Source organism: Rhipicephalus microplus, chromosome 7 (assembly GCF_043290135.1).
Source record: "Rhipicephalus microplus isolate Deutch F79 chromosome 7, USDA_Rmic, whole genome shotgun sequence".
NCBI classification, from domain to species: Eukaryota; Metazoa; Arthropoda; class Arachnida; order Ixodida; family Ixodidae; genus Rhipicephalus; species Rhipicephalus microplus.
This window is the reverse complement of record NC_134706.1, coordinates 2,617,668-2,632,611: the sequence shown is the minus strand read 5'-3', so window position 1 is coordinate 2,632,611 and position 14,944 is coordinate 2,617,668. Positions and strand designations below refer to the sequence as shown.

General features: G+C 42.7%; 1 protein-coding gene across 1 annotated transcript in view; it reads right to left on the bottom strand.

The window, feature by feature from the left end:
* LOC119180305 (ATP-binding cassette sub-family C member 10) overlaps positions 1–14,944 on the bottom strand; it is a 46,200-nt gene that overhangs the window by 17,067 nt on the left and 14,189 nt on the right. Inside the window, exons 7-14 of the mRNA XM_037431466.2 lie at positions 14,095–14,346; positions 12,122–12,220; positions 10,087–10,276; positions 8,905–9,171; positions 7,541–7,628; positions 4,774–4,933; positions 3,483–3,698; positions 294–421 (exon numbers count right to left, since the gene is read on the bottom strand). Of these exons, the coding sequence (XP_037287363.2) occupies positions 294–421; positions 3,483–3,698; positions 4,774–4,933; positions 7,541–7,628; positions 8,905–9,171; positions 10,087–10,276; positions 12,122–12,220; positions 14,095–14,346 (1,400 nt within the window). The remainder of the gene's footprint in view (positions 1–293; positions 422–3,482; positions 3,699–4,773; positions 4,934–7,540; positions 7,629–8,904; positions 9,172–10,086; positions 10,277–12,121; positions 12,221–14,094; positions 14,347–14,944) is intronic.

Below are 14,944 nucleotides of genomic sequence, written 5' to 3'. Positions count from 1 at the left end.
TCACATGTGCTATTATTTACTATTGGTAAATGAATGTAAATTCATTGTACACATATCCTGCATTAAACTTGAATCTCTTTACAATCAAATTTTACTTAAAGTTAGTACTTGTCTTTATGTGCACTGTTCCTCTGTCTTTTTCCTTTCTCTCAACCTTTAAAGCATCATGAATTACTACACTGCAGACAGAGGCACGACTTGGGCAACACCCTTGAGTCTTCTCTTTGCCAATGTCGTGCTCTTGAATCTTTTTCGGGCCTTTGAACAGACGACGCATGTGGCACGTTTCTCACCTAGTGACCACCTTGAAACTGTGGATGACCGAGAGACCGGCAAACGTCTCGCTAAAGTGTGAGTATACGGGCGACAGCGTGATGCTGCCCAGACGTCTCAGCTCCCGCGATGTCCAGCGGTAGTATTGCTGCAGAATAAATAATGGCAACGTTGCTACAGCAACAAAATGCACAACAATAACGGAATTTTCAACACTACACTTGAAACAATCAAGCTTTCTTCCTTTCATACTTTTGTGAAGTTGAGAGCTCACAACCACTCATACTTTCAGGAAAACTAGATTTACTATTTCACGTTTTAGGCTAACAAATTTATCTTTTATAGCATTTGAGATTACACTGACAGCTCTCTTTCCTAGCGTAATGTCTCATTGACTTTCTTTACAGCTGCGATCATTGTCTATAATAAATCATAGAAAACCTCCACAGAGAATCTCTTCTAGGAATTCTCTAAGTGATGGAAGATATCGAGTTTTACTACAGAAGACTATTTGAATGTAGAATTTTGAGGAAAATTGACGGAGCATCTACAATCTTCTTTCTAGAGTTTGCGACCTTTTGGAATGGCCCCTCAAAATGCCCATCCTGCTACCATTGAAACATGCGTTTGCCATTGCATTTTAATCATGTCAGAATTTTCACGATGTGTACAATTTTCGGTCAGCTTTACACATAGTCTTAATTATGCTAATGACAGCTGGAACACAAGAAAGATGTGTAATCATTTCAGTATGAGGCCCAATTCAACTACAATCTATTATTTCATGCCTATCACTTCACTCCTTCATACAGAAAACTTGGTTTGAAATTCATACTTTCTCTCTGTAGATAAAAAAAAAAAAGTGAGGTTATGAAAAAAAATATACGCAACAAAGGCACACTGGACAGAGGCTACATGCCTAAGAAGTCATATCACAAGACGAGCCTAAGATATCAATTTTTAGGTGTTTTAGAGACGTAAATAGAAGGCAAAACTTTAAAAGCTGTTTTCTCAATACTGTTTTTTTAGCATTATGCTCAGCCCATGGAGCAGATATCTTGGCAACCACTGCACAGATTCTGGTTGCATTTGTTTTGTAACAACCCTTGAACTGTGCTTCGGAGGGCTACGATCTTAGTTTTTTTCATTTTACTCCCTAAAGAATTTTTTGTAGGGTTTCTTGTTTGTATTGCAAGTGTGCTCATTGCAGTGTCACTGGAGAAAATGTTAACTACAATATTTAGTGTTGCAAAAAATTATTTTGAAAACGCTGCCACCTTCAGCATACATTTGGCTGTGCGTACAGTAATTGCCAACTATTTTTGTCATTTAATAAATCCTCCAGCGCCTCCATAAGGTTTAATGATGAAATAATTAGTCTCTCAATAAGTTTTGTGGTATCACCTTGAAATTTTCATGGAAGCACTGTGAGGTCATTTTTACTGTCTGTGCCAATTTTTATCAATATTCAACCTGAAACAACAACGTTAGTTTTGAAAGCCGCGTCCCCCCTTAAGTAGCACTTTAATTCCAGCACCGTTCTATTCTTACACTGTTGGGAAAGGGTGGTGCTCCTTTTGACAACCCTGATTAAGAGAAACACCTAACCCTCATGCACTTTCGCCTCCATAGGAAATGGCATTTCGCACAAGGCAGGGGTTCACTAAAAACAAGATCTAGCCTTAACGAATTCTTGCAAGCAAGTGGTGCCAGTCTTCAAGGTGAAATTCCCCACCACAGCGCATGCGTGGTGCAAGTTCACTGAGACATATGATATAGCACAATCAGAAAAAAAGAGAATCAGTTTCACTGAAGGGCAAACCAATGAATGTGATAAAAAGAGATCGCAATGTGGCAAGTAAGGCTAGCAATTCACTATTTTGAATTTGTCTCGTGTATTTCAACAAAACGCTAATTTAAGGAAATATGGCCAAGCCAGGGACTGAAGCAGATTTCGAGCCGTCAGTTTTCTAAATGCGAAGTAAACTTTGACAGCACACCAAGTTTACATGCTGTCTGCGCATGCTTGTCGAGATATACCGTGCCTTTCAAGCGAAGCAGCCCCCTCCCCGGAATCCCTTCATGTTGCTTACGAAAAATGTAGGGCGTTTCCCCTCTGCTTGATGAGCGACCGACGGCAGGTCTTGCACGAGGCGCGATGTTATTGCATGCACCTCCTGTGCAATGGAGACAGCTCGTTTCATCTCTGCTTCAGCCGCAGTTGTTGTTACCACTCCCAAGCTTTTACTTGTGAGTAGAATGTGCAATTCACAGGGTAATGTTATCGATTTTGACTTTATACAGAGCCTGGCAGTGATGGTGAAAACACACTGAGAGCATGCATATGGAAGAGTTGAAATGAGGGACAGTTGGTTCATGATACTTGAAAGCCAAGAAAAGCGCCGGACATGACAAAGAGGTGCTCTTTCAGCGGTGTTTGCCTCTTTCTTGTGTTCTGTGCTTCGGCTGGCTTTCTTCAAGTGTCCATATTGTTACGAGAAGAAAAGGCATCCCAGAGTATATTAGAAAAGAAAAGGCATTGCAGAGGTATGTATTGCAGTAGCAATACATACCTCGTTACTGCAATTGCTACAGCAATAAAGCTGCTCCTGATACTTGCAAACTGTGTAGCAAGTTAGCCCAACAAATGGGTATGTGCCACAGAAATGTGTGCAGTTTCTCAGAAGACTAACATTGTCACAAAGGGGCTGTGCCTTAAAGGAATATTAGGTATCTGAGAGTGCCGTGCCACCTGCTTGGAACTTCACACCGACAGCGTGCCTGTTACGATAATTACACCACTGCCACGTGATACTTTATTGTTATAAAAGTTAGTGCACAGTTCGTGCTTTATCATATGCAGCCACAAGTCGCCCGAAGATAAATCGCACTACCGAGGAAGAAGCCGCAATCCGAGAAACAAGGCTTGTTACTGCGTGAGAACAGAAACAACAGCATCGAATGGATCCGCTAAGCTCAAGAAAAAGTTCAACAACGCTATAGCCGACGTTAAGCCAAGTTCACGAGAAAGCTCAACATCACTACAGCCAGGATAAAGCAAAAGTTCTGCCTAGATACAGCAATGCATAAGCATGAAAGTGATCAGCTTCGCTGTGCTGTGTATCAAGCATTGCACGATTAACTGCTAGCTTTGAGCCATTTTTTTTTATAAAGATTCAATACTATGCAGTTCACAGCAAATATTGTACCTGGAGGGAGTGGTATGCAAATGCCAAGGGTACGAGCAACAGAAGCACCCAGGGCAGGCCATAGGAGGTGACCACCAAAGTGCCTGCCAGTGCCACACTCTGTGCCAGCACTATGTTCAACATGAACGGCAGCGTGTCGTCGATCGACCAGATGTCCGTCGAGAAGCGGTTCAGCACCCGACCCACAGGAGTGGCTTCCAGGAATGACAGTGGTGCCTGTTTTAATGGGGAAACATGTAGCTGGTTGCTTATCTGGACCTTTGCATAAGCTTCAAATGGGTGATGGTAACATGAATACAAACACACAAAAGCTTAATATACATACACAGACCCCATGGCCCAAAGCGAGCATTTGCTGAGCATCCTCTGTTCGAGCCATTTGCACCAGCTGAATCAGTTTTTCGAGGTGTCGTGCCCTGCCAATATTTACAGTGACCGGGCAGTGAAGTCCTCTAAACTATGCCCTTAATATAAAAAAAGGGGGGATAGGATAAGCGTAGCACAGCAGTAAAAAAAGATTTAGGAAAGGTGCAGCTGGCTGGTTTGCAATTTTCGCACATCCTACTTGCTAACGGTGTCAGATTTGTGCAAATGTGCAGGTGTAACGGAGCAATGTAGGAGATGACATAGTGTATGGGCTAAAGTCTTATCTTTTCAAGTCTTATCGTGTCATACTTAATCTGTTGGTGTTGTTGCCAGCTGTATGCCCCTACTTCCCCCATTACATTTCCACTCAAGATTAGGCAACCCCAAGCCTAACATGGTAAATATAAAATATTATGCAGATTACAATGCACATGATGGAATCTGAGTCAAATGAATCAAATGAAACCTTCATGATGTGGGTGATTAAATGCTACAAAACTAAATGGAGTGCATTTTTTTGCCTTTATTGTCATTGTATGCTACATGCAATCTCATGCGATGTCTGTGTGCTCCATGAGTCGCAAAGCTGTGCAACTGTTTGTGTTTCCGCAACATTTTCACTAACTTCATTTGCCAAAAGGTAAGCAGCAATTGTGTGAATGAACACTATGACATTGACGCAGTGGCCACACAAGGGCAACAGGAATACAGTGCCAGTGACTCTTATTTGCCACTTTTATTGCATTTGTGACCTAATTGAAGCTTGCAACTAACATACGTATGCTTCTTGGGCACAGTTGGTATTGTGGATATTCGATTAGATAGTAGCCGTGGCCACAATGAGCAAACTCTAGAAGAATTTCGATTGACGCCCCATTAAGAAGATGTCTGACTCGTCTCTCAGAGCAATGCTGCACGTAATTACCTTGAGCACCATGTCGAGAAGCAAGTCATGGACTTTGACCGCGGCCACAATGCCGCCGTAGGCAAATGAGAAAGCACGAGCCAACGTCAGGAAACCGTTGGCCATGGCGAGGCCACCATAGATTGGCAGGAAGACATTCATGACATCACTGTTTGTGTCTCTGGAACAGTAAGAAAGTAAGAGGACACATTGCTGACCTTTGAAGCATAGAGTTTCCTAAAATTAACTAGAAGGGACCGTGGCACTGCGATCGTTGAGTGACCATGGGAGTGATGGGTACACACTCCCATGGTCACACATTTACCTAGTCTTCGTACTTGCGGCCGATGAATCGTACTTGCAGCTTCGTTTATTGCTGTGTTTTGGTTTTGTTTTGAAAGAAAGAACGAACCCTTTTGTATTTTGTGACCCGACTCAAAATGGTAAGCCTAAAACAAAAAGGTGGTCAGGTGCAACTGCTGAACATTTGCTGATTTTCGTTTCGCGACAGAACAGCTCCAAGCCACATGAACACACACGGAGGCAGAAGTACGAAAATTAGACAAATCCGTGTACTACCTATCATTCCCATGCTCGCTGAAGCGCCATGCAATGCAGCTCCCATAAGCACTAGCGCCAGAGTTCCCTCTAGTGTATATATAGAAAACTCTATGCTTTGAAGCCCTTTGCACACATTTATGAACACAACTTGTCTTTTTTAGGACTAGTGGATATGAAAGAGCAAAGTGTACAGCAATGGTTTGTTGAACCTCCTACATAATTAACGCATCTTTGTTTAAGTGTCGCATATGATCACTTTGCTGAAGGCTTGACAATTCATTAGACTTGCAGCTTTCTGCGAGGCACATCAGAAGAGTAATTTTTTTTGTTTGAAATGAATATAATCAAAAACTAAGTTGCACTGCATTTATAGCCTGAGGTTGGTTTCTACTTTTGTGAAAACAGAAGATGAATGACTTCAAAATAAATAGATATGTAATTATAAGTTAATCAAGGTTAACTACATTAAAGCATGCACATAAACCTATTAACACATTATTTTTGTTGCAATAAAATATCGAGTGCCTTTAAATAATGTTGTGTAAGTTTGACGACACTTCTTCACGAGTCTTCATTTACAGACACTTCTTCATAAGTTACCCCTCGAGGGGAGTGCTTGTGTCCACTGCAATGATGGACAAAATAATATAAACTCTCTACAAGGCACATTACAGAGAGCTTGCAAGATCACACACTCATATTGCTGAAGCACAGAGCCACTTTGCAGTTTCACTTGAAAGGCAAAGCCTTGACAGTGATAGCTAGGGTCTCCAAAAGTTTGGGGCCCCAAAGCCCTTTGCGTATGCATGCTTTGGATCAAGCAAAAGCAAAGAGTTTTCAAATAGAATCTTTGGCATTTTGGACACTTTCTCTATTCTAAGTCACTCAAGACTTGGCCGAGAGCCGTCACTTCAGTGGGTGCCGTCACGTTTGCCTGATGCAAAACTTCTGGGAAAAGTTTTGGGGTTCCGGATAAACTCAAGAAATAGCATCCCCAACACAAAACCCAAACATTGTATGGGTCTTGTGCATGCACAGTGGCCTCGACGCTATTGCTTTGGGGTGCTAAAACGACTGGGGTCCCTATTCGAAAGCTTCCCAGTGTTTACCAACTAGTTAAACACATGTTCTCAAGCTTAACAGAGCAACACATAATCTGGTAACATACCATGGCAAGTTACACAAGGAAACTCAATTAACGAGTATGACAGCATGATTACAGGGCTCATGCATATAACACTCATGGCAGGAGGGCTATGTCACACGTTGCTATGGCTACACTAGATAATCAATTGGGCACAGCTCCAATTCCAAACAAAACTGAACGAGTGAAGCAAAAGAGTTGAAGATAATTTGCGCTTCACTTTCATACTTCATTTAGTACATGTCTCTTGAGCTGTTTCTTGAGTTTACGTTCCACAAAGTGGATCAACAAATTGGGTCCAACGTGAAGCACAGACTCAAATCTAATAAACTCGGGTCCTACAACTGAAGCAGATTTTTCGAGGAACCCAGCGTTTTCAGCATGGTCAGATAGCACTGCCGTTAGGCAGTCGAGGCTCCTAAGAACATGTGAGCTTTATGGTGCAGCCTGAAACTTACAATGACTTCTTACAAGTCAGCTAGCAAATGTTCCCTCTTCTTCCTACAAATGATGCCGCATACTCTACAGAAAGGACCACGCCATATACACAAATTCACAGCTAATTGAGCATCGTAAATAGCATAGCTACCATGGCCGCCACAAGAGACCTGCATGCAATTATTTGGAGAAAAAAGTGCTCAAGGTCATAATGCATGCGTGACATAACTTAATTCTTTCTACCGGGCAATCCCTCCCTGCTTAGCTTCAACGCGATTGTCGGAAAGAGAGAAGAGAGACAGTAATTACAGCATGCAACTAATCTCTATATCCACTTGTGCTAGCCAGATTCTAAATATTTTTTCGCCGGTCGATACGTGAAGCAAGAAGCTCCTTCAGTGAGGCCATTTTATGGTTACTTGGACAAGTGTTGCAGGGCCCAGTTCCAATTTGCTTAACTCTGCATTCTGCTCATTCAACGTTGTTTCTTCGTTCTTCTCCTTGTATTTGAATTCTTACGAGAGTGAAAGAGTGATGAAGTCATTTTTCTGAAAGTGACTCTTCACAAGGAATTGACAATTATAACAAACAACTTTGTCATGCGCACCTTAAAAACCCGTCAGAAGGCTGGGAAAGAAGGGTCACCTGATGAGACGACGATTTTGCAGATTGTCAGTCGTGTTCGCCCAAGAGACCCACACAGCAAGCCACCAGTCAGTGGAAGTGCGAGACACTGCAACAATGCATACAGTTTGCTTGTGATTGAAGGCTAGCACTATTAGGAGCAATATTAATTGTTGTATACATGCGCTTGCTAAGTAACCAAGTTTCTTGCGGCACCGCAACAGTAGATGACCACAACAAGGCTCCTGCATAGTGACGGCGTTGATGACAAGCGCCTCCCGTGGGAAGCACATGCTGGCACTAAGGGCAATACGTTGTCTGTCCCCGCTGGTGGCAGTTTGTTATGTGTAGAGCACATGTGGACGGCTGCTTTTTCACGACACTGTTTTTCCCTGTTGACAGCACAGCCCGTAGAAGCTCCCGCCTGCTGTGGGGACAAAGAGCCGCACGCTAATTGTGGCCGTGATAGTGCGGCAACCATAAGTGAGCCCCCCACCTTCTTGTTCGCTCACGAAAGAGATAAGCGCGCACGCCCGGAAAGGCGATGTTCGCTCCGCAGAAATAGGAAGCTATCGATTCTTCCATTCTTCCCGATATGTATATGTGTATGTGTGTGTGAAGCCATCTTAGCTACAAAATTTTGTGTCAGTGCTCTTTTAAAAGGTGCATGGACAACAATTTTCGAAAGTGAGTTCGTTTTATCATACAGATCTCCTAAACACAAAGATGACTCTGAGCACATGTGAAACTCAGTAAATGCTGAGACGCAAAAAAAAAAGACAACTGAAAACTTTCACGTCAGTACACCTTGAATTGCAAAATGATTGCAAAAGATTTGCTCCAAATTAACACAACAGTTATTAACCAAATGACATAGACATTTTTCCATCTATGCAGCTGGCAATCTCGGAACAGTGGGAACACTTCACACTGTCACACGTTACATACATCCTTGTAAAGGCTCGATAGGGGGCTGTGGTTGCTGCTGCAAGCCGATACATCCACGGCAACTGAATCACAATTTCAGCAGTTTTACCTAATTCCCACCCTTCGTTCACGAGGTAGCGCCATCTCATTGTTTAGATCAAAGCCATGCGCTTTCATCCAGCAGAGTGCAACAACCTTCGTCTTAGAATGCATTGAACGAGCGGCTTTGGAAACATCCTCCCCCTTTACGTTGTTTAAGCGTCGGAGTTTTTATTGTCCGTGTGACTGATGTAAGCTGCACTGCAATCCCAAATTGTACTTTGTAGATTACCAAACTCTGATTGTCTGCTGTATCGTAAACATGTGTCCCACCCGACTTTTAGGACATTTTCGGCGTATCAATACACTTTGGAGCATCGATACTATGAGCAATATTGCAAGAAGGACTATACACTGACCTTGCATAAGGACAAGGGACAGCAGGACCGTAAGAGCCAGCCAGTTGCCCACAGCATCCCAGTAAGAGCGTACCGTGCTCAGGCGCACGGCTCCGAACTCCCGTTCCTCGTCTTCAACCAGCGTTCCGGCACATTCTTGAGATACAGATGAGCCAGTGCTGTAGCTGGACTTTGCTGCTGAGGACGACGACAAAGACGGTTCTTCGGATGACGTCAGCTCTGGCAGTGCTTCTATTACGGACGACTTTAGCACTGTAGATGGTGGACCTGTCAAGGATAAGAGAGGAATAAAAACATCCTGAAACCATTTCACAGCACCAAAAACGAGGACAGATGAAACAAAGGGGACACAGCGTTTTCGGAGTTATAAAGTTGTTCCAGTATGTCTTACAAACTCACCCGAGCTTTCATGCTCCTAGGAATAAGGAAACTGAAGAAGTTACTTAGTTGTAATTAAGATTCTGGTAAATCGCACATACAACTTAAGTAAACAAATCCTAATTATTAAAAAATATGTGAAGCTTTGTAACTGGTAACTCATTTACTGAATTCAACAAATTGAGGTAACCGCATTATGGCAATTTCTTCATACATACCTTTACTTCCACTAACCACTAAAAAAAACGACAATCTCTTTCAGTGTACTAAAACTTCTACATAGTCTCCCATATGCATTGAGTCTTCCACATGCTCACAGTATTCATCCAAAATATCAGTTCAAACGTTACTACCTGTGAAATTGCTCCCCCACAGTTCAAGATCTTCTGTTTTGCTACTTCTGTGCATGCAGTCATGATTATTCTGTTACTCATAGTGTCATAGTTTTTTTATAGTATACGTGTGTATTGCCACTGCCATACTTATTTAATTCTGGAGTTTCAAAAGCTGAAACCATGGTTCCATTTGTTTATTCAGCACCAGATATTGTCTTTTATTGTAACAAGTATGTATAGATCACAACGCTGTTTCTGGCATTATGACAATCCTCTTATGTCATTTGCATCTTAAGATTTCACACATTGCTAGAACGAAAGTGTCCTTCAATCAATCAATCAGTGCAGTCTCATGTATCCTGACCCTCATCACACATAATATTGATCTAACTGGTCGCACCTTCAACGAACAATATAAACTGCTCTCAGCACAATCAATCAGCGAATCAACCGACATGCCATCACTCACCCTCAGCGATGAGCTTGCCATCACGCAGCACAATCACATGATCTGCCTGTGCAAGGAAGCCCACTTGGTGGGTGCACATAAGCCGAGCCTTCCCTCGCATGGCTCCTAGGACACAACGTTCAAACACCTGTTGCGCCACGTGGGCATCCAGTGCTGAGAGCGGGTCGTCCAGCAGGTATACGTCACAGTCCTGGCACAAAAGCCACCAGACTGAATTACAGTTGAACACCATTACAGAAGACACTGACTGAGCAGACAAATAAGTATAAGTGTCCCAACTTGAAATACGGGTTAATATGAAAATGGATATGTGGTACCCTGTTTGTAAGAGACATACCTAAAAAAATGGTGAATTGGTGCACAGCCTCAATTCTCGACTACGCCACACCAGACCCCAGTAAATCCCCGATGCTCCCAACTTGAGAGACTTTCCAGCATGGCTTAGGCAGATGCAATGATTGGTCATTTACAATAGATAACGTCTTCTATGCCTGGCCTCACATCTTATGAGCTCAAAAAGTCCTAAAATGCCCTTCTGCCCAGCATGCACGAGGAACATTTGCCTTTATGCTTTCTCTTTTTACCCTCTCGTTTCCCTGCACACACATAGTGTCACAATCTGGGGCACGATCTCATACACTTTGAATACACACTCTATAATACAGCATCCGTCCTTGCAATAGGAAAAAGGTTGAGGTTCGCGTAAACACCACAAACTGGACGTAAATGTAAGTGCAGACCTATTGGTTTACTCTGCTGAAACCAATGTTTTAACAAGGAGCCTTTGATCAGTAAGGGCTCCGACCCCCTTTTGAAGACAATGTCAGAGACTAATTATACCCACTCTCTGTAAAAGTATACGACTATGATAATTTCTGACCAAATGCCACCTGCCTTGATTACTTAGCTAGGCACTTTATGACATGAAAAATATATTCCTGGATCGCCACTGCACCTTACATTTGGAGATGCTGGTGATATATACAGTAATACCTCGTTAACTCGTAGTCGTAAAAACCAGGAAAAATTTCCAGATAAACGGATTCTCGCGATAACTTTAGTTGTGCTGAATCGTCGGGAAAAATAAGCGCTTTTCAGAAAAATCACTACTACACCGGCTATTCAGCGGCAGTTCCTCATCTTTCTTCTTGTGCAGGTTTCAAAAAAGAAAAAAAAAATAACATACAATAGACTTTAACCGACTAGGTTTTGCCAATTAAATTTGCAAGGCCAGAGCATCTGCCTTTTCCATCATTATTGCTGTGGTGACGGGAAGGTTGGCCGCTCTGGCATTTCACAGCTATACCATCAACACTGCTTCAACATCTGGGAACTTCGAGCCTCGAACCCGCATTTGCCAGATGGAGAAGCTCGGCTGAAATCCATCCAGCACCTTCTGCCTGTTTTTCAGCATCATCGGAAGCGTAGACAAAGGGATGCCTAATTCCTGCATGATGCTTGATTTCGTTCAGCCTCCTTTTTCCACTTCCTTAATTAGGGCAACATTTTTTCCTAGCGTAAGCGTCTTCCACTGCTTTGCCACCATGCTTGTCATACTCATGCTAAGTTAACGCTTTTCACAGTCAGGGAAAAATCCGTACCACGCAGTTTGTGCAGATGAACGAAAATCACACATCTAGAAGAATTATGAGCACTATACTCAGAGTAAGCGAAAAATCTGTACCACGTGGCTTGTGCAGATGAACGCAAACGAAAGGCAGGCGCGGCTAAATAATAAAAAAAAGTCGACGGATTTGAGGTGTGGCAGCATCATGCGAATCTTGTGGAATGGTCCGGCGACGGAATGTTCGTTTCACTCCCAGTCAAAATTCTGAGTTATTCACAATTTGACCCGAAAATACTTCGAGATAAAAAGAAAAATATACATGGGATATATAGAAAAATGTTTGGTGCCACGTATGATTTTTCGAGGTATGCGAGTTTGAGGAGGTATAACTGTAGATCAGTTGTACATGCTTTTGTGAAAAAACGCGAGCGCACTCTCCGAAGTCTGAGTCAACGAGCAGGTTGGTACCTGGTACAAGGCCCGAGCCAGGGCAACTCGTCGCTTCTGGCCTCCGCTGAGTGTCTGACCTTCCTCGCCAACTTCCGTCAAGTCGCCAGCTGGCAAAGACTGTGAAGGAATAAGGACTGTAATAGGTACTCATCACCCAATCTTGCACGTAGTCAAGTGTTAATGCACTGATCACCAATATGAAAAATAATGTACAGGGTTTTAAAAATTTTGCCGACCATGCAGTATATATCCATGAATAGTTTACCAAAATTGGCAAAATTAAAATGAAAGATTTGAAGTCATCATTATCGTCATTATTTATTTTTCTCTTAAAGGCCATTGGGAGTATAAGATAAGGGGGAGAACGAGTAACATAAAAAGTCAGAAATGCAACTTTTCAGGTCACAAATTTGGAACACACTTCTCGAAGAAATGGAATATGTACTTGCTCAAATTCAAAAAAAGGAAGAATAATCTAAAATCGCAACCAATATTACAATGTGAGGCAATTAGTGAGCAACTGCTTAAACACAATGGGGTTATGCTTGCTGACAACACTATCGAACAATTTATTCCACTCTACAGTGGTGATCGGCAAAAAAAATTGATTGAAAAAAGATGAGCCATGCAATCGCTGGATGCTGCAAGAGTTGAAAAGGCAGTAGATGTACGGTGTGGAGGGTTGATGAGTTTACCGCAAAGTTGCGGGAAGTTGTTATAAAGCCTCTGAAACAAGCACAGCCTTGTAATCTTATGACGGAATGACAGACTCAAGTCCCAGGAATAACTTTACGGTGCCGATGCTTTTGTGACCGCTGTACCTGGAAGAGATGAATCTGGCCGCAAAATTCTGTATGGATTCGAAAAGGTTGATGAGTTATGCTTGGTAGGGGCTTTAAATAGCCGAGGCATATTCAAGCTTACTCCGTATGAATGTTTCATACGCCAGCTTTCGTGTTGCTGAGGGTTGCTGATGACACAGGGAAAGGAAACGTCTAATGTAACCAAGTGATTTAGCAGTTATCGGCAGCTAATTTTGTGATGTGATTGGACCATGTCAACTTTTTATTTATTGTGAGACCGAGATAACGATATGATTCAATAGAGGACAAAGCCATCAAGTTTAGGGAGTACGTGTAATCGCTGTTTCAGCACTTACGAGATATATGCATCACTTTGCATTTCGAGATGCTGAGATTCGTAAATGAATTAGAACACGAGGTCTCGATTAGATGCAAACTGTTTTGGAGGACATTATGGTCCCTATGGTGTGTGATATGACGATAAGGAACACAGTCATGTGCAAAAGTCGAATGGAAGATGAAATGCCGTTTGGAAGGTTGTTTATGAAGATGAGAAAGAGCAGAGGACCAGGGACAAATCCCTGTGGTACTCAAGAAATCACGTCAATAGTGGTTGAACAACGATTTCCGACAACAGTGTTTGGAGGCGATTTGTCAGAAAATAGAGGACTCATGACAGCATGAGCGGGTCCAGTTGTATGCATGAAAGCTTTGCCAAAAGTCGCTGGTGGGGAACACAATAAAAAGCTTTGGCAAAATCTAGATAGATGACATCAGTTTGAAAAGATGAGTCTAGGTTCAGTAGCAAATTCATAGAGCTGAGTATCACACGATAAATATTATTCATAGTGAAGGGAATATATCAATTAATTTGCAGGTCAGAATAGCTATTCTACAAGCAATGTTTAATTGACTAAGCAAAAAAAATTGAAAATGGCAGATTCAGGAGGTGCACATGCACCTTGATTGGCTGCTAGGCTTGGCTAGCTCACATTTGACAAGCTGTACAATTTTCCATAACACTTAAGTTACTTTTGTGTACTGAGAGTTTACTGTATAATGCAGTAAATTATTTTTAGTGCCTTCCATTATATTTAGGTTTATTGGTATAGCTTATAAATGTATAGGCTTAACTGTTTAGCAGTATGAACCAAGCTAAATAGTTGAGCAGCAAGACAAAAGCATCACCTTCAAGTCATCGACAAGAGCACAGCATTCGAGTGTTGCTTGGTAGCGTGCTGCGTCGAATGGCCGCCCAAAGAGCACGTTGGCACGGAGTGTGCCTCGCTGGAGCCATGGTTGCTGGGGCACCAGACCCAAGGCCATATCCAGCCTCTGGAGGTTGACTACACCCTGGACCCGGCAGATGTTGCCAGCGATGGCCGCCAGCAGGGTGCTCTTGCCGCTGCCCACCCGACCCACCACACCCACAAGTTGTCCCTGCAGGGTGTCGAGGAGCTGACTGGGCTAGTTGCTTATTCATACTGAACATAAATAGATTAAAAAGCATGGCTACGAAAAGCAAACACACTGGACATGCACTGTCCTCAGATGGTGTGAGAAAGGGGCACATGAGCAAGTAAACTGTTGGTTGCGCTATCTCACTTGGCTCGTACAGCTGCGCATGCTAGCAGCTGAGTGCGCTCGCTCGAACATGAAGCTTTGTTTCTTAAAGGGACCCTGAAACGTTTTTTTTGAAGTTTTGTCAGCATTTAGGCTAAAGCATCATCAAATCCTTCACACCATAAATTTAGCGACACACACCGTGTACCAAGGCCGCTATGGACAATTATATCTATACCCTTCTTCTCAACCCTGCCTTGCCTCCTGAACTCGTGAGACATGCTGGCATCCTTGTCAATCACAGCACTCTCGTGAGTGCACTCGACGGTTTGAGCTTCGCCTAGTAATGGCTTCCGAGACTGCCCATCGACAGGTTGCACGCAATCTCAAAGGCCACAACTCAGTGTGCCCTACAGCACATAATAATAATAATAATAATAATAATAATAATAATAATAATAATAATAATAATAAT